At 43.1% G+C, this 18,140-nt stretch overlaps 1 protein-coding gene, 1 long non-coding RNA gene and 2 other non-coding genes across 7 annotated transcripts; 3 read left to right on the top strand and 1 right to left on the bottom strand.

Moving 5' to 3' along the window:
* Positions 1 to 8,351: 8,351 nt before the first annotated feature.
* Positions 8,352 to 13,478, bottom strand: LOC122447611. Its single transcript, XR_006271308.1, has 4 exons — positions 13,355 to 13,478; positions 12,815 to 12,927; positions 10,111 to 10,222; positions 8,352 to 8,774 (listed from the first exon to the last, which is right to left on the bottom strand). It is a non-coding gene; the product is annotated as an uncharacterized LOC122447611 (long non-coding RNA).
* Positions 13,479 to 13,522: 44 nt separating this feature from the next.
* Positions 13,523 to 17,827, top strand: RPL21 (ribosomal protein L21). Of its 4 annotated transcripts, none has more exons than XM_043478118.1 (6): positions 13,523 to 13,812; positions 15,950 to 16,028; positions 16,277 to 16,338; positions 16,817 to 16,929; positions 17,451 to 17,601; positions 17,709 to 17,827. In XM_043478118.1, exons 2-6 carry the CDS (start codon positions 15,962 to 15,964, stop codon positions 17,796 to 17,798), a joined length of 483 nt encoding a protein of 160 aa, XP_043334053.1. In that variant the 5' UTR covers positions 13,523 to 13,812; positions 15,950 to 15,961; the 3' UTR covers positions 17,799 to 17,827. The 4 variants fall into 4 exon arrangements, with proteins under 4 accessions (XP_043334053.1, XP_043334052.1, XP_043334055.1 ...); XM_043478117.1 differs by lacking the exon at positions 13,523 to 13,812 and adding an exon at positions 13,832 to 13,868; XM_043478120.1 differs by lacking the exon at positions 13,523 to 13,812 and adding an exon at positions 13,900 to 13,918.
* Positions 16,645 to 16,715, top strand: LOC122447686. Its single transcript, XR_006271344.1, has one exon. It is a non-coding gene; the product is annotated as a small nucleolar RNA SNORD102 (small nucleolar RNA).
* On the top strand, positions 16,963 to 17,089 carry LOC122447693. The gene has a single exon (XR_006271350.1). It is a non-coding gene; the product is annotated as a small nucleolar RNA SNORA27 (small nucleolar RNA).
* Positions 17,828 to 18,140: the final 313 nt, after the last annotated feature.

Below are 18,140 nucleotides of genomic sequence, written 5' to 3'. Positions count from 1 at the left end.
GGAATGAATTTTCCCTGATTTAAGGTACAAATTATAATAATAATACTTGGCTTTCCAGTCAGGATGCACTTCATTCTCTGCAGATGTTAAGCAATGCCAAACAAAATATACACGTTGAAAAGAAAAACAGATAGAACATGGCTCAGAAATAAGACGATTACTTATGAGGGCAAGAAAGAGTAAGAGTCGCGTGGGACCTGGGTCACGGGTCTCAAAACAGGCAGTGGCAGCTGGGAGTCTTCTCTGTCCATGGGATTCTCCAGGCAAGAATACTGGAGTGGGTATCCCCTTCTCCAGGGGATCTTCCCGACCCAGGGATCGAAACTGGGTCTCCTGCATCACAGGCAGGTTCTTTACCACTGAGCCACCAGAGAAGCCCTTAACATCAGAATACAATTATTCACTCGTTTATCAAGTGTGCACTACGTTATGCTGGTTTCCATTTGCATCTCTGACCCAGTCTCTGCCTTCTCTGCTCTGCCTCCTCTCCCATGGTCTAACCTGTAGGATTGGCTTTCATTTGGACTTGAGTACCTGGAAGCACCAGCAAGAGCTTGGAGACTGGCTGGCGTGTTTATAACCCTGGCTTCCTCTCATCAGGGTTGCTGTGGATTGGCTGCTCCAAAGGCAACACTTTCTGGCACCTCAGTTCAGTTCAGTTGCTCAGTCATGTCCAATTCTTTGCGACCCATGGACTGCAGCACGCTAGGTCTCCCTGTCCATCACCAACTCCCAGAGCTTACTCAAACTCGTGTCCATTGAGTCGGTGATGCCATCCAATCATCTCATCCTCTGTCCTCCCCTTCTCCTCCTGCCTTTAATCATTCCTAGCATCAGGGTCTTTTCAAATGAGTCAGTTCTTCTCATCAGGTGGCCAAAGTATTGGAGTTTCAGCTTCAGCATCAGTCCTGCCAATGAATAGTCAGGACTGATTTCCTTTAGGATGGACTGGTTGGATCTCCTCGCAGTCCAAGGGACTCTCAAGAGTCTTCTCCAACACCACAGTTCAAAAGCATCAATTCCTCAGCACTCAGCTTTCTTTATAGTCCAACTCTCACATCCATACATGACTACTGGAAAAACCATAGCTTTGACTAGACAGGCCTTTGTTGGCAAAGTAATACAGATACAGAGACTATATCTGCTTTTTAATATGCTCTCTAGATTGGTCATAGATTTTCTTCCAAGGAGCAAGCATCTTTTAACTTCATGGCTGCAGTCATCATCTGCAGTGATTTTGGGGCCCAAGAAAATAAAGTCTGACACTGTTTCCAATGTTCTGGCACCTAGTATGCACCAAATTATCTGTAAAATGCTTTTGCTACCCCCTTCTCTATCAGCAAAAAAATTAAAAGCAGTTTGTCTCCATGTGTCAAGGACAACACTCTATCGTAACTGTTCTGCTTCAGAACTAAATCAAATCCTGCTGTTATGACACAATTGGGAGGACGCTGGTTCGCCTTGATACTCTGCAGAACCTCATGCTGGTCCATTACTCTGATGGCATTATGCTAATTGGATTCGGGGAGCAGGAGGTGGCAGGAGCCTTAGGTGCCACGGAGTTGGGAGCTAACCCCCTGGGAAGTCCAGGGGCTGCTGCATGACTGATGGTCCCAGGGGCCTGGGGCATGCTGGGATGTCTTCTTCTGCAAGTGGGAGACAGCTGCTGTGCCCCACCCCACACCCCCCGGGAGACACAGCACCGAGATATTAGAGGCGACCTCAACCACGGGTTGCTGTGTGCCCCTCTGATGACTCACCGGGTAACCTACCAGGCTGCCCATTTTGAATGGGCACAGGGTATGAAAGGTTCTGAAACAAATCCAGGCTTTGTTACAAGCCCTGTGAGCTGCAGACCCAATGACTTGGGAGAATCTGTGGCAGACGGAGATGCTACGGGGGTGGGGAGGGCCTGGGAAGACCCAATAAGAGCCAAGTAAAGCCAACTGCTGATAATTTTTTTTTCAGTAATTTTTTTGTTTTTACTCTCACTGATTCTTTGTTGCTGTGAGTGGATACTTTCTCTATTTTCAATGAGTGGGGGCTACTCTTTGTTGCAATGAGTGGGCTTCTCAGTGAGTGGTTTCTCTTGTTGCTGAACACAGGCTCTAAGGCTCACAGGCTGCAGTAGTTGTGGTGCATGGGCTGTTACTCCTCAGCATGTGGGATCCTCCCGGACTAGGGATCGAACCTGTGTCCCCTGCACTGGCAGGCGGATTCTTAACCAGTGGACCACCACAGCAGTGGACTTACCACTGCTGGTAACTATTTTTCCAGTTGAGAAGCAGCTCCTGGACAGTTTGAGGGCCCCAGAGGGACTGACCATCTGATCCACTGCCCCTCACACCCAGGGCATGCCCAGCAGTGTGCTGTGTGTGATGCACTGAGCCAGGCTCTGCAGATCTGGAAACCTCAAATCCCGCGGTCCAGGCTCCGTGGCACCTCTTCCTAAGGCTTGATTGCTCCCCTCTCAACACACACTGGTGGACCGATGGAAAGCTCCCTGCAGCCACTTGCAGAGAAGGAAAAACTGGCCGGATTTTTATTCATGGATGTACACGGTAGGATGGAACCAGACAGCAGGGATGAGCCGAGGAGTTACAGCTCGCGTAGGGGCGGCCCAAAAGAAGGGAGGATGTGGCGGGTCCTCCTGCTTTACTGTAGAGAGGGGAAGGAGGTCTGAAGAATGACCACCTGACTCATGGGCAGTGGTAGCAGGTTCACCACGCTGATCGGGGATTTGGAAAAAATAAAACCGTTGAGTGGCGGGAGGGCTTGGGAGAGACGTGTGGCTGGCCATTTTGGAATGTGTACAGAATCTGTACAGGTGGCAAGATTATAATTCCACAGCCTGGCAGGCTTAGACGACCATTTCTTTCCCCATGTTGTGGAGGCTATCAGTCCCAACAGCAAGGTGCCACGAGGGCTGGTTTCCCATGAAGCCTCTTCCTGGTTAAGAGAAGGCGGCCTTCTCTCGGTCCTCACCAGGTCTCTCCTCTGAGCACCAGTGGTGAGAGGGCTCTTTGAGATCTCCTTGTCTTTCTTCCCCTTTGTTCCTCATTTTTGGTTATTCAAATTTTTTCCAGCTCTGCTGAACTATAATGAACAGATAGTCTTCCTCCTCCTCTAAGGAAAATAGTCCTGCTGCATTAGTGCCCTCCCTGTAGGACCTCATTTAACTTGAATCATCTCCTTAAGGGGGCCTCCATGATGGCTCAGATGGTAAAGAATCCTCCTGCTAATGCAGGAGATGTGGGTTCCATCCCTGGGTTGGGAAGATCCCCTGGAGAAGGAAATACCAACCCACTTCAGTATTCATGCCTGGTGAATCCCCATAGACAGAGCAGCCTGGTGGGCTACAGTCCATGGGGTCACAAAGAGTAGGGCATGACTTACTGGCTAAACAACAACCACCATCTCCTTTAAGGCCCTTCTCCAAATACATAAACTCAAGGATATGAGGAGGGGAAAACCTAGCCCCTAGCAATAATCAGGTGGTCAAGTCGATCCACCCTGTGGACCTTTGTCAGTCTTTCCTCCTCACCCACGAGCCTGCTCCAGAGGCTCATGAACAAAGGACACAGGAGGTGGGGTGGAAGCTGCACACAGGCCAGTAGCTTATTCCCTCCCCAACTCTGGCTTCTGCGGGGGCGGAATGTCCAACCTGCCGGCATCTGATCAACACTGAGACCCTGAGAGGGCACCGCGCCCCACGGGGTCAGCAGGAGACCCCTCCAGCAGAATCAGCCTCAGTGGGATAGATCTTTGCTCCAATCCTGTGCCTGCCTTCCCTGCCCACCAGGAGTCCCACCAGCACTAGCATTCCTGAACTCAGAGACTGTCTTCTCTATCACCACAACGTTGTAAAGAGATACATTTCCAGAGGCTGTCACTTGCCAGTGGGATCTTGACCATGGAATTCACTGGCTTTATCACACGCTTCATTCTCTAGGGGAAAAAAAATGTTAGTCACTCAGTTGCATCCGACTCTTTGTGACCCCATGGACTATAGCAAGCCAGGCTCCTCTATCCATGAGATTTCCCAGGCGAGATTACAGGAGTGGGTAGCCATTCTCCAGAGGATCTTCCCAACCCAGGGATTGAACCCACGTCTCCAGCATTGCAGGCAGATTCTTTACCATTTGAGTCACTAGGGAAGCCCTTAGAGGAATATTTTTAGGACCAGGTGACATAGTTGATTACTTCCAATTCTTTAATGATGTATTTTGAATCAACCATTCATTCGATTATCCATTTATTCAATCTCCAACTCTATGACTTTAGAGAAATTATGTCTATGAATTCTTCATTTTTCAAATAGTTTTCAGCATCTTCTAGAAGTATCTACATTCTTCCTGCTGGATTTTCATGGGGCTACCACATAATGGCATTAAACTCTGAATAGCAGCCTTCCCACAAATTTCACATGAAGCCTCTCCTTTTGGAACTAAACAATAGCAAAGGAGAACAAAATTAAATAGTCAAGACAACGAAGGAAAAAAATTTGTTTTCAGTCTATATTTTATTAGAGGTGACTCGCCAATCTGATGTCATGTTAAAATTACCCAGAGTACAAAAGGAATGTGTAGTTCTATGAAAATCTTCTGTTTATTTTTAAGCACTTCCCTAATGAGTTATGCATATAACTAAAATTCTAGGTCACTTCATCCACAGAGATAGATTCTGCATCTATTCAATGCTTGCAGAAAAGAAGGTAGAAATACCATTTTCATCTTGCTCTGAATGTCGCTATGGATGTCTCCTTGAGTCCATGTGCAGAAGCAGTTGTAGGGCTTACTTACTGATAGTTGTACTTACTGATAGAATTGCTGAGTTATACAGGTAACGGGAACATTCAACTAGCAAAGTGTTATCAAGTTGTGCCCAGGGACTGCCCTGGTGGTCTACTGGTTAAGAATCTGCATCCAATGAAGCAGAAGTGGGTTCAATCCCTGGTTGGGGAACTAAGATCCCACATACTGTGGGACAACTAAGCCCACCAGGCCACAGCTACTGAGCCTGCTGACCCCAAGGAAGATCCCACGTGCAACAACTAAGACCTGATGCAGCCAAATAAATAAATCAGTAATTTTTAAAGTTACCCATAGTAACACTGAACCAATTGGGCCATCCTGTTGCTCCCATCCAGTTCCATTTTTTCCATCCCTATTTCCAATTATTTCTTGAGCATTTACTACATGCTAAGCCTGGAGAATTCCATGAATTGTACAGTCCATGGGGGTTGCAAAGAGTCGGACACGACTGAGCCACATTCAAGCTCCACTTTCTAAGCACCGGATACAAAGTGACTACGTCCTTACTGTTATGAAACTTACATTTAAATTTTTTGGAATCCACTGTGCCAAAGAAATCAGACCACTACCCTAAGAAGTTTCCTATCCAGTTTATTTTCCAGTTTCAAATACCTTCTCCTAGATCAACTAAAAATAAATAGAATTTTACCAAATTATTTAAATTGAGCCTTACCAATTTCATGCACCTAAATCAGCTTTCAAATACTACAGAAACCAACTGTTAAGTATCACAGATGCTTGAAAACTAGTTTGAAGAAAATAGTTGGCAGTGGGATTGCATTTGCAAAATGTGAAAGCTTTGTGAAAATCAGCAGCACTAAAATAATGTCTGACAAAGATTGTTCACATAACACTTTTTGCTTCAGCTACAAACTCCAGCGCTAAATTTTCAAAACCACTTTGTATCAGTCATTTTGCAGAAGCATTTTGATGTCATTGTGGTTCCTTACAATGGTTAAAGTTACTGTCAGTTTTCCAAAAAACAGAAATTCCCGGCATTATGAAACTGTAGCCCAAGTAATTTTTCTAATGGCTAAAAAGGTTTTAGTCTTTTGTCAGCAAGTACTGTAGTGAAAATATTTCAACCACAAACTCTTCTTTATTCCCTGAGAGTACAGCCAAGGACCTGAATGATAGCAGAGGTAGAGACAGGACACGGCTAGTCAGCAGAAAATTCTGAGTCTACTCACAGGACCAAAGCCTAATTAATTGCTCACCTATTTCATTTGACAACCAGAAAGACTGTTTTGAGAAAATTTCTGTGGATTTCTTTTTATAGGTTGCCATTTCCTTCTCCTCCAAGTGAAATTTTAACAAGTCTCATCAAGTGATAGTTCCATATTTATGTGATTTTCCCAGAAATTTGACCTAACAAGCAGTTTCACTGGAAATTTACAGACATAACAGGATAATAGTGAAGCAAAATTAGCCTGATTACAGTATAAATTAAAAATCCAAGTCAGTTCAAGCCAATTCAGCAGCTGTACAGTTGCCACTGGAATTTTGATAGGAAATGCATTGAATCTATAGCTTGCTTCAAATAGTTTGGACACTTTAACAGTGTCAATTTCATTTCAATCCTTGAAAATGGAGTATTTTTCCACTTATGTGTGCCTTCATCAGTTTCTTTCCTTACTGTGGTATAGTTTTTAGCATACAGGTTTTCATTTCCTTGGTTAAAATTATTAAGAATTTTATTCTTTTTGATGTAGTTAAAAATGGGAATTTTCCTTAATTTCTCTGTTAGCAATGTATATATATAGAAATATACCAGACTTTTATATATTGATTTTGTATCCTGCAAACTTATTGAATTCATTTATTAGTTCTAACAGTTTATTGATGTATCTTTAGGGTTTATTTGTATATACACATATATTGAAAAAAATATGTATTACTTACTAAAAAATAGAATATTACTCAGCCATAAAAAAAAGAAAGAGTTCTTACCATTTGTGACAACATGGATGACCTTGAGGGCATTAAGCTAAGTGAAAGTCAGAGAAATACTGCCTGATCTCTTATATGTGGACTCTAAAATGAAAAAAAAAAAAAAAAAGACAAGATATAGGGAACAGATTGGTGGTTGCCAGAGGTGGAGGGGGATGAAGGGTGGAAAAAAGGGGTGAAGGGAGTCAAAATGTAACATTTTCTTTTAACTTTTTTGGTCAGGCCATGCAGCATGTGGGATCTTCCTTTCCTGACCAGTGATTGAACCTGGACCCCCTACAGTAGAAGTGTAGCATCTTAAGGGCTGGACCACCAGGGAAGTCCCCAAAGTGCAACATTTTTCTAAATAAACAAATAGGAAATGAAATAAATTAAGGATAACTTAATCCACTGTGCTTGATTCATTTACACTTAACTCATCCAAATGCATTCTGTAAGACCCATTTATTATCCAAGAAATCTTTTGAACATTTATAAGACAAAGTCTTTTGTCTCTGAACCAGTACATTCTAATTTTCCACATGAATGAAGCTTGGGCCTTGAGAGACCGATTGATTTTCAACTTAGATTCTTGAACTTTGAAGTGAAATAAAGACTCGATATTAGGTTTATTGCTTTGAGCATTGAATAAGGTCATTAAAGAAAAAGAAGAAATATCTCAATGCAGGCCCAGGTAACCATAGTCAATAAGGGCTAACAATAGACATGAAATTGGGCTGTTAGCCCTATTCAAAATTATTATGAAGCAAGAGTATGGGATCAGAGGGATAGTCTCTTCCTTCCTTCTCTACAAATACAAAAAGTAAGTTTGCCTGGAAGAGATGGGAATGGCTCCAAGTGATGGTGTTACCTGGAAAAACTAATGTAATCGTTAGGAATAAGTTGACTCCAACTGACTAGTTTTCTCCTTGAATTTATTACAAGTCTGATCATCTCCTAGATGCTTCCTGCAAACTAGAAAACCCTACATTGTGTCTGTTTCCACACTTCCAAGTTGTGCCTTACTGTCAAAGCATAACTAGGTCTCCATAAATCACTGCAATGGCGTTCCCAACTTTCCCTTCAATACTTTTTCTGCCTCAAAGCTCCTGATATTTGATTCAGTTCTTCCTCGTGGTGCTCTGGCCTTAACGTCTAGGGCAGTTGAAGATATTTTAGAAGCTGGAGGAAGAAGCGGGATTGGGGAACAGAAAAATCTGGATGCAGATAAAGCAGATCTGAGTTAGGGAGTTGAGATTCAGTTTGAATGCCTAATCCCATGGTCACAAGCTTGTTTATGTCTGTTTTCAAGGAGAATCAAATTCTGAAAGGGTACAATCTTTCTTACTTGATTTTTAAAAGTTAATTAATTGTTATTTTTGGCTTCACTGAGTCTTCGCTACTGTGTGGGCCTTCTGTGGTTGTGGCGGACGGGGGCTTCTCTTGTTGCAGAGCACGGGCTCTAGGCAGGCAGGCTTCAGTAGTTGCAGCATGTCGACTCAGTAGTTGTGGCACACAGGCTCAGCTGCCCTGCAGCATGTGGGATCTTCCCAGACCAGGGATCGAACCTATGTCCCCTGCACTGGCAGGCAGACTCCCAATCACTGGACTACCACGGAAGTCCTGTCGTAGTTGATTTTTTTTTTTTAAAGGAGTTTATCTTGTTCATTTTTTTTTTCTTCTTCACAAGATCTCAAATGAAAATTTTAATGGAAAAAAGATTATTTTGCATAATTATTCTTCACCATGTGTTTTTCAATTATTCATGGTATTTCTGCCTCATTACTTTGGCTATCATTACAGTGACATTCTCCCAGAGACAAGAATTCTCATTATATGCTTTTTACACTAGAAACTCATCAGTTCTTGAAATTGTCCTCTTGCCAATCCACCAAGACAAAGGCAAATCCGGTGGGGGTTACTGATACTCAAGCAGAGTCTTCAACTAGAGTCTCACGCATAAGAGGACACATCCATGCTTTCTCCTAGCTTAGAAAATTTGCCTTGCTGGAGTTAAACTGCCAGTGTTTTCTGAAAACCAAAATAAAAAAAAACATACACTTTGTTAGTATCTTCCCACAGGAAGGAAATAGAGATGTGAGCTACATTATTATTTGTGAGCCACGCACCATGAGGGATCTTAGTTCCCCAGTTCAGTTCAGTCACTCAGTCATATCCGACTCTTGGCAACCCCATGGACTGCAGCATGCCAGGCTTCCCTGTCCATCGCCAACTCCCAGATCTTGCTCAAACTCATGTCCGTCAAGTCGGTGATGCCATCCAACCATCTCATCCTCTGTCATCCCCTTCTCCTGCCTTCAGTCTTTCCCAGCATCAGGGTCTTTTCCAAGGAGTCAGTTCTTCACATCAGGTGGCCAAGTATTAGAGTTTCAGCTTCAGCATCAGTCCTGCCAATGAATATTCAGGACTGATTTCCTTTAGGATGGACTGGTTTGATCTCCTCACAGTCCAAGGGACTCTCAAGAGTCTTCTCCAGCACCACAGTTCAAAAGCATCAATTCTTCGGTGCTCAGCTTTCTTTATAGTCCAACTCTCACATCCATACATGACTACTGGAAAAACCATAGCTTTGACTAGATGGACCTTTGTCGGCAATGTCTCTGCTTTTTAATATGCTGTCTAGATTGGTCAGGGATCAAACCCATGCTCCGTGCATTTGGAGTGTGGAGTTTTTTAACCACTGGACCACTAGGGAAGTCCCATGAACTTACTTTAATGAGCAACCTTATGGATTTTGCTTAGTATTTTACTCAAGCCCACTGCAAAATCATAAAATTGGCTTCATTTTATTATTTTTAAAAATTATTTTTTTTTAATTTATTTTTGCTGTGCTGGGTCTTCGTTGCTGCATGTGGGTTTTCTCTAGTTGCAACCAGCAGGGGCTGCACTTCGCTGTGGTGCACGGGCTTCTCACTGCAGCGGTTTCTCTTGTTGCAGAGCATGGGCTCCAGAGAGCGAGCTCAGCAGTTGCGGCACAGGCGCTTAGTTGCTCCACAGCATGTGGGATCTTCCGGGCCCAGGGAGCGAACCCATGTCCCCTGCGTTGACAGGCAGACTCCTGTCCATCGCACCACCAGGGAAGTCCAAAATTGGCTTCATTTTAATGTCACACTCCTGTTCGTCTGTTGACCTTATTTTCTAAAGCTATTGGGTGACTTTCATTTCTCTGAGTTTTTAAAGTTATTATCCATCTGTATGCCTTTACACAAGCAATGATACTTTCTGCCTAAAAATACCCTTGCTACTTGTTCTCTGATCAAACATTGCCTCCTTCATCAAGTTCAGCCTTCTCTGCGAAGCTTCCTTTGTCACCCAGGGACTCTTCTATCCCACCCCTTCCACTCACCTTGGCGCAGTGGATCAGCCACAGAACTTCTGTGTGGCTCACACTCTGTGTCCTCTGCTAGTCCACCTAGAACAGTCTGTGGCCTTCCTCTTCCACCAAGCTCTTTGGAGTCCTTGAGAGCAAGGATCATGTTTTATTCATTTTTATGGTCCCATCCCTCAGAACGGTACCTGTTTTAATCTAGATGCTTATTAATATTGTATGAATTTTGAGTTTTCCTACTTTCTACATTTAATTTACTTCACATTTCTTTTTAAGTTTCAAGCCTTTTCTTATTCTTTTTACAGTTAATGATCTCAAATGGGATAAACTGACCATCAGACATTTAGGAAACCACTTTGGTTTTCAGATCTGTACAATGGAGCTAATGACACAAACCTACTTTAAAAGACTGTATTAAAAATAAACGCTGTAGTCTCTCTTCAGAGGAAAATGCTAAATAAGTAAAATAAGGGTTCACTTTGGAAAACCATGTGGCAATTTTCTCTGAAGTTAGACATACCTTATGATCAAGCAATGCTCTCAGTATTTACTCGAGAAATGAAAACATATCCTCAAGAATATTTCAGTTCAGTCACTCAGCTGTGTCCTACTCTTGCAACCTCAAGGACTGCAGCACACCAGGCCTCCCTGTCCATCACCAACTCACAGAGTTTACTCAGACTCACGTTCACTGATGCCATCCAACTATCTCATCCTCTGTCGTCCCCTTCTCTTCCCACCTTCAATCATTCCCAGCATCAGACCTGGGTTCAATCCCTGGGTCAGGGAGATCCCCCAGAGAAGGGAAGGGCAAGTATTCTTGCCTAGAAAATTCCATGGACAGAGGAGCCTGGCGGGCTACAGTCCATGGGGTCACAAAGGGTCGGATACAACTGAGTGACTAACACTTATTCATACAGCATAAAATTAAGGGGGGAAAAAAAAGCAACCAAATTTCCATTAAAAGAAGAATGTATAAACAAACTGGTATATTCATACAGTGGACTACTACTTAGCAATAAAAAATAAATTCAACTGCTGAGACTAGCAACAACATAACTGAAACTCAGAAACACTAAGTTGAAAAAAAAAAAAAAAGCCAGACAACAAAGAGTACATACTGTACATATATTTCCATTTATGTGAAATTTAAGAATAGGTAAAACGAATCTATGGTTATAAAAATCGGAATATTGGATTAGGGGAGGGGGATTACCTGGGAAGAAGCACAGGGAATTATTGACAGAAGGGCAATGTTCTAATCTTGCTTGCAGATGTTGGTTATAAGATTGTATATATTAGTATATATACTAATTGTATATATAGATAGTATATATTAGTATATTGTATATATACTAATTGTATATAGTAGATTGTATATATTAGTCAAAAATCATCCAAATGATCACTTAGGATCTGTGCATTTCAGGGTATATATATTTAAAAATTCTACCTCAATTTCTCCCTCCCTACCCAAATACATGTATATAGACATATATATATATAATACACACACCCATATGTACACACGTATGTACTAAGATATATAATATACACGTACATATGCACAAATACATATGTACAAAGTCTAAAACGGTAGGCCACAGCAAGAACACATTTAATTTTGGAATTCATTTTGTTATACTATTATTTCCATACTATGTTTTTCTTGGGATAAGAGTAATACCATTTGTTACCCTTAGTCCAGATCCACTGATGAGTGACATAAATAACAGGATCTGCTAAAAAACAGAAATTTGACATAAAACAAATTATTTGACATAAAACAAATTTTACTATGACAAGTAAGGATTTTTTTTTTTTTTTTACTTCGCAGCTTGCAGGATTTTTTCATACTGTTCATGGGGTTCTCAAGGCAAGAATACTAAAATGGTTTGTCATTCCCTTCTCCAGTGGACCACGTTTTGTCAAAAGTCTCCATATTTTGTCAGAACTTTTGAACTGTGGTGTTGGAGAAAACTCGAGAGTCCCTCAGACTGTGAGTTCAAGCCAGCCAATCCTTAAGGAAATCAACCCTGAATATTCATTGGAAGGACTGATGCTGAAGCTTAAGCTCCAACACTCTGGCCACCTGATAGGAAGAACTGACTCACTGGAAAAGACCGTAATGCTGGCAAAGATTGAAGGTGGGAAGAGAAGTGGACGACAGAGGATGAGATGGTTGGATGGCATCACCAACTTGACGGACATGAGTTTGAGCAAGCTCTGGGACTTGGTGATGGACAGGGAAGCCTGGCGTGCTGCAGTTCATTGGGTATCAAAAGGCCGAACACGACTGAACTGAAGTGCAGGATCTTAGTTCCCAGATCAAGGTTCAAATCCATGCCCCCTGCAGTGGACTCAGAGAGTCCTAACCACTGGACCACCAGGGAATTCCCAGGATTTAAGTTAACTAAAATCGTGTGTGTGTGCGTGCGAGCTAGTCGCTCAGTAGTGTCCGACTCTCAGTTGTGACCCTATGGACTCTAGACCGCCATGGGATTCCCTAGGCAAGGATACTGGAGTGGGTTGCCATGCCCTCCTCCTGGGCATCTTCCGGATCCAGGGATCGAACCCAGGCCTCCCGCATTGCAGGCGGATTCCAGGCAGATTCCTTACCATCTGAGCCACATGGCTTAACATTGCTATCTATTGAAGAAAACAAAGGCCATGTGCGCAAACTACAGCCCAGAAATGACTTATTATAGTGACTGCAGTTGACTTGTGTGTAGCTGACGATGACGCTCAGCTGTGGAGATGCGGTCAGGGAGAAGGCAGAGGCTGCGTTTATCCAAGGAGCCTTAGCAAGCAGAATCATAAGAAAGGAAAGATGACCTGTAGGAGCTGGAAGAGAGTGATTGTAACGACCAACAACTAAAAATACCAGAACCTGGTATTTTTAAGAGTTCTTTATTTGGCTCCCCCCCCCACCCCCATCTTAGGGCCTTAGCTGCAGCAAGCAGGATCCTTATTGAAAGCTGCGGAATCTTTGGTTGCAACACAAGAACTCTTAGTTGCGGCAGATGGGAATCTAGCCCCTCCACCAGGGATGGGACCAGGGACCCCTGTATGGGGAAAGCGGGGTCCCAGCCGCTGGACCGTCAGGGAAATCCCCGGAATCTGATTATTCGTACATCTTCCGTTTCACTAGATTTTGCCCTGTGACTTTCCAAAGTGGTTGTAACACGCACGAACCTACCAAAAGGTGTGTAGTATGCTTTTACGCATTAAGAGGAAAAAAAGGTTTGAAACATGTACAAACCGGACAATACGCTTTCTTCACTATAGCCTGGCTTTTCTGCCCACGTAGCCATCCCCATAGACTGCAGCAGCGAGCACAAACCTCAAACCACGCGGGCCCAGGTGCGGCCCGAGGACGCACGCACACGCCCGCACCCGGCGTGGCGTCTGACGCAGGCGCTAACGTCAGCACGCTCGGGACGTCAGCGCCCGTTGGACGCCTTTGAAGGCCCCTTTCCGGGCTGTCTGGCGAGAGCCAAATGTCAGCCTGTGTCGGTCGATTACCTCGCCCTCTTTTTCGCAAGAAAGGACAGTATCCTCACAGGCTCCCCTCGTCCTCAGGGACGATGCCCTCCCCACCAGGAAAGAATGGCTGTGGTCGGCGTTTCTTCAGGCTGCGCCGTGGGCAGCCCACAGGCCCTTGAAAGGCGCATGCGCGGCCCCGCCTCTTTCTTTTCGGCCGGAACCGCCATCTTCCAGGTAAAGGTCCGCGTGTGGCTCCCGCTGCCTCCCGTCTCTTCCCCGGCCCCTCAGGCGTGAGTTTCAGCCCTGTGGTGGCTGAGGCAGCGCATGAAGCCTTAGAGAGGTTATCTAGCTTCTCCGCGGGCCGCTGCCCCGAGTGGTGGGGCCGTGTCCATCCAGACCCGCGACCGCGAGCGCGGGGCTGGGCCGAGGCCGCGACCTGTGGAGGGGATGGGCCCGGGAGAAGCGGGGCCGCGGCCCCTGGGTGACATGACTCGGGTCTGTCGGGGCAAGGGAACTGGTCCCTCCTGCGCTTGCACGGCTTCAGCCCCTGTGTCCTGGGATTCCTCGGGCCGGCTCTGGGGCCGCGTGACCCTTACTTTTCGAATGCCTTCAGGGTGGCATCCTTATCCTCGTTGCAGAAGCTGAAGTATATGTGCTGCGGGCTAGGGGCTTCAGGGTAGTAGGAACGGGTTGGCGAGTCCTGTGTGTGTGGAAGCCTGGGGTCCTTGTCGGAGAACCGCAGAGGTGCCCAGAGTCCACCTGGACTAAGAAACCCAGGCCGTTAGTCGTTCATACATAGGGAGTGATTTCGGGTCGTTTAAATGTGGTCCCGGGGCCCCAGGTGGACAAAAGGAAAATGCTTTTGTTGGCTACGGGTGTATTATTAATGCATGGCAGCAAGTGTAGAGCGAAGGGATTCCTGAATAGTTGTGTCTGATTTAAGAAGCTTGGGGCGGGGGGGGGGGGGATATTTAGGTGAGAAACCACTTAGCCTTAGTTTTTGCGTCTTTTTGTCCAGTTGTGGACTTCCCTGGTGGCTCAGACGGTAAAGCGTCTGCCTACAATGCGGGAGACCCGGGTTCAATCCCTGGGTCCGGAAGATCTCCTGGAGAGGGAAATGGCAACCCACTCCAGTATTCTTGCCTGGGAAATCCCAGGACAGAGGAGCCTGGCAGGCTAGTTTGTACCAGCCAGCTGCCAGAGTTGCCCAAACTGCGAGGTGCGCTCTGTAGTGGATCTCATTTTGATTTTGGGAAAGGCAAGTCATGTGTCTTGGGTCGTGAATGGATTTCTAACTAGTGGCTCAATAGTGAAGAGATGACTTCCATTACTGATACTCACAGAGCATGTCTCCTTGTTTATGAACGTAAGGCGAGTTTATATGAACTTGGTGCAAACTAGGGTTGAGAATTGAAGCAGCATTTAGGCTTGATAGATTCTTCTTGGCTTTCTTTTTTGTTATGAATCTTTTTTAAAAAGTTTTTATAGGCGTATAGTCAGTCAATTTACAATGTTTGTAGTGTACAGCAGAGTGAATCAGTTATACATATGTTTTTCTTTTTTTAAATATTCTTTTCCCATATAGATCATTACAGAGTAATTAGTATGTGAAGTAAGAATGTGCCCAGTGGTTTAACTTCGATGGGTTAGCTAAAACATTCTGTTTCCTTGCCAGGCAAGTCATATGAAAAAGATTCTTTGGGAGTCACTTTTCTTGAAGATACGGTAGCATTGAGAGATTGGTTTAGGTTAGAACACTGTGTTCTAACTTGTGTTCTCCTTGTGGTAGGAGTACTTGCCAGCAATGGTAGTTATCTGAAGCAATTAAAATAATTATTTTGACCTTTTGGGAAACAAAGTGAAAAGTTTAACAGCATGTAGATAAACCTTACACTTCCTGTTAAACAACTGAGTAATTAGATATGTGAAGCAAGTTAAGAGAATTTTGATAGTTAATGGATGCTGTATAAGAGAAACCTGTAGGTTGAAAGGGGGTTCTATCCAATACACAAAAATAAAAGACTGAGTTTTGTGCTTTGCCTTAAAGTAATTCCAGTGCTCTTGGCAGTCTCAGAAATAGTATGCCAGAGTCCTGTTGTGTTTTTATATTCTCGTAGGGAAAGTACTGGTTCGGATTCTGAAATCCAGTTCTGCTTCTTAGGCTTTTTAGGCAATTTTTGCAAGAATCTTGGTAAAATTGCTGCTTTTTACCCTTTTATAAGAGCTATTGATTGGTGAGCCAGCCTTGTAGATTGTTGCCTAATTCTGATGTTGCTACTGATATGAGTGCATTTGTAATTACATGTTTTTTGGTTAAAGGAGATGTCAGTGTTGACACTGTATTTGACTGTTCCATGCTTTCTGGTTTCAGTAATTTGCCAAAATGACCAACACAAAGGGAAAGAGGAGGGGCACCCGCTACATGTTCTCTAGGCCTTTTAGAAAACATGGTGAGTAGAGCCACCCACCTTCTGTTTTATTACCTGTGTGTTGCAGTTCATATAATGTGTTCTTAATAAATGATATTAATTAATCAGCATCTGCCTTTTAATAAATACAAAGCATGCATTTTATATATAATTTCTAAATTGTTGGCTATCAAGATAAAGTACTTCTAATAGCCAAAAACCAGTGTGTTGAAGGCTAATAAGTATTTCTTTTACTCTTGATATTGACTATTTTGGTTTTTTTTTTTCAGGAGTTGTTCCTTTGGCCACATACATGCGAATCTACAAGAAGGGTGATATTGTAGATATCAAGGTAAATTATAAAACTGGAGAGTTAACCACAGAGTAACATTATAAGTTAGAAAAGTTGTGTTTAATATTGAAATTTGAACAGTGTGTATTGTATCTTTTTATCTTCCTACTTGAGGGGAAATGCATTTACTGAGAAGGAGCTCCTTAGAGTATGGAATGGCTATTGTAATTTTACTTTGAAAAACAAGCTTTTAAAATGCTATTTTTGAGTCTTAAGAATTTTCTCATTACTTGCTTTTAACAGCTGGTGGAAAAGTTAGTGGGGGGGAATCATAAGAACTTGAGTGTATGTGTCCTGGCACTCCAGAGCTTAATGATGATTGTCTTTTTGATTGCTTAAAGCAATGTGAAAATGACATTTCACCGGCTCTGAGAGCTCTTGAGTTGCCTTTTAAGGAAAACAAAATTAAAATATCTTACTTTGGGTTTAAAAGGAGGGAGGAAGTGGCTGGCATAACATTGATTTCCTTTCTAAACAGGGAATGGGTACTGTTCAAAAAGGAATGCCCCACAAATGTTACCATGGCAAAACTGGGAGAGTCTACAATGTTACCCAGCATGCTGTTGGCATCATTGTAAACAAACAAGTTAAGTAAGTAAGGTCTAATTCTTTGTGTATTGCCTCACAGCCCCTTTCACTTTGCCAATTGGACTTATGTCTTTATTGGTCATTCAAGTGGGGCAAAGGAAATAACCTTTTAAAACTCAGGCAAACTGGGTGTTTGTCTTGTAACCTGTCAGAGGAAACATTGTAATAAACTTAGTTTGCATCTTACAATGTTAAAGTCTTGTGGAGTATGTTAACTAAGTAGTTATAGTTTTCAGAAAGTTAGAAGTTTAATAAGTTGTAGATTTTATTCGTGGTCTGGTTTTGCTTAAATTATTTGGTATTTCAGAGTCTGTCATCTCACAGAAGAGAGCTGATGAGTGGGAATGTTTGCCTCAACACCCAAGTCAGCAAGATTTAATAAATGATTATAAATTTGCTGTCATCTTGTTGGTTTATCCTGTCTGTGGGTAGAGGTTCATGGTTTAAAGTGAAACCAGTGAAAGGATTCTCTGAATTTAGGCTGTGTTTTTGATGAAGCACTTACAAGGCTCTTTTTCCTCCAGGGGCAAGATTCTTGCCAAGAGAATTAATGTGCGTATCGAGCATATTAAGCACTCTAAGAGCCGAGATAGCTTCCTAAAACGTGTGAAGGAAAATGATCAGAAAAAGAAGGAAGCCAAAGAGAAAGGGACTTGGGTTCAGCTGAAGCGCCAGGTGAGTGCTTGGCAGGGTTTCTTGGTGTTGAGTGTGTTATTGGTTCTGGGGGCAGTTTGAAATTGAGTTACAGTACTTTATATAATTATTCCCTTGTGTTTTTTTAGCCTGCTCCACCCAGAGAAGCACACTTTGTGAGGACCAATGGAAAGGAACCTGAACTGTTGGAACCCATTCCCTATGAATTCATGGCCTGAAGGGTGTAAAAATAAAGACCTGGACTGTACAAATGTTTCTCTTAATTGAGTAGAGGTGTTGTGTCCAAATTCAGTGGGTGATGTCTTTTCAAATTTAGTGTTTTTTCTTCTTTAAAGATGTAAGATAGTTTGTTGTTCAGTATGCCCCATTTTTTAATAAATTGACAGATATTATTTATAAAGTATTTTTACTTCTTGGAAAATAGCCTATTAAATCCTTGGGGGGGGGGTGATATAATGAATGAAAGATTATCTGTTGCATTATAGTTAAGTTCAGGAAAAGTTGATTACTCCTAATTGCATCATAAATAGATGTGTTTTGAGGATCAGGAACTTAACTTT

Source organism: Cervus canadensis, chromosome 9 (assembly GCF_019320065.1).
Source record: "Cervus canadensis isolate Bull #8, Minnesota chromosome 9, ASM1932006v1, whole genome shotgun sequence".
Lineage (NCBI taxonomy): Eukaryota > Metazoa > Chordata > Mammalia > Artiodactyla > Cervidae > Cervus > Cervus canadensis.
This window is presented reverse-complemented; position numbering and strand designations above follow the sequence as displayed.

Coding starts and splice junctions, on each gene's coding strand:
- RPL21 (XM_043478118.1), top strand. CDS start 15,962: ATGACCAACACAAAGGGAAAGAGGAGGGGCACCCGCTACATGTTCTCT. Junction 16,339..16,816: donor GTGATATTGTAGATATCAAG/GTAAATTATAAA, acceptor CTTTCTAAACAG/GGAATGGGTACTGTTCAAAA. Junction 16,930..17,450: donor ATTGTAAACAAACAAGTTAA/GTAAGTAAGGTC, acceptor TTTTTCCTCCAG/GGGCAAGATTCTTGCCAAGA.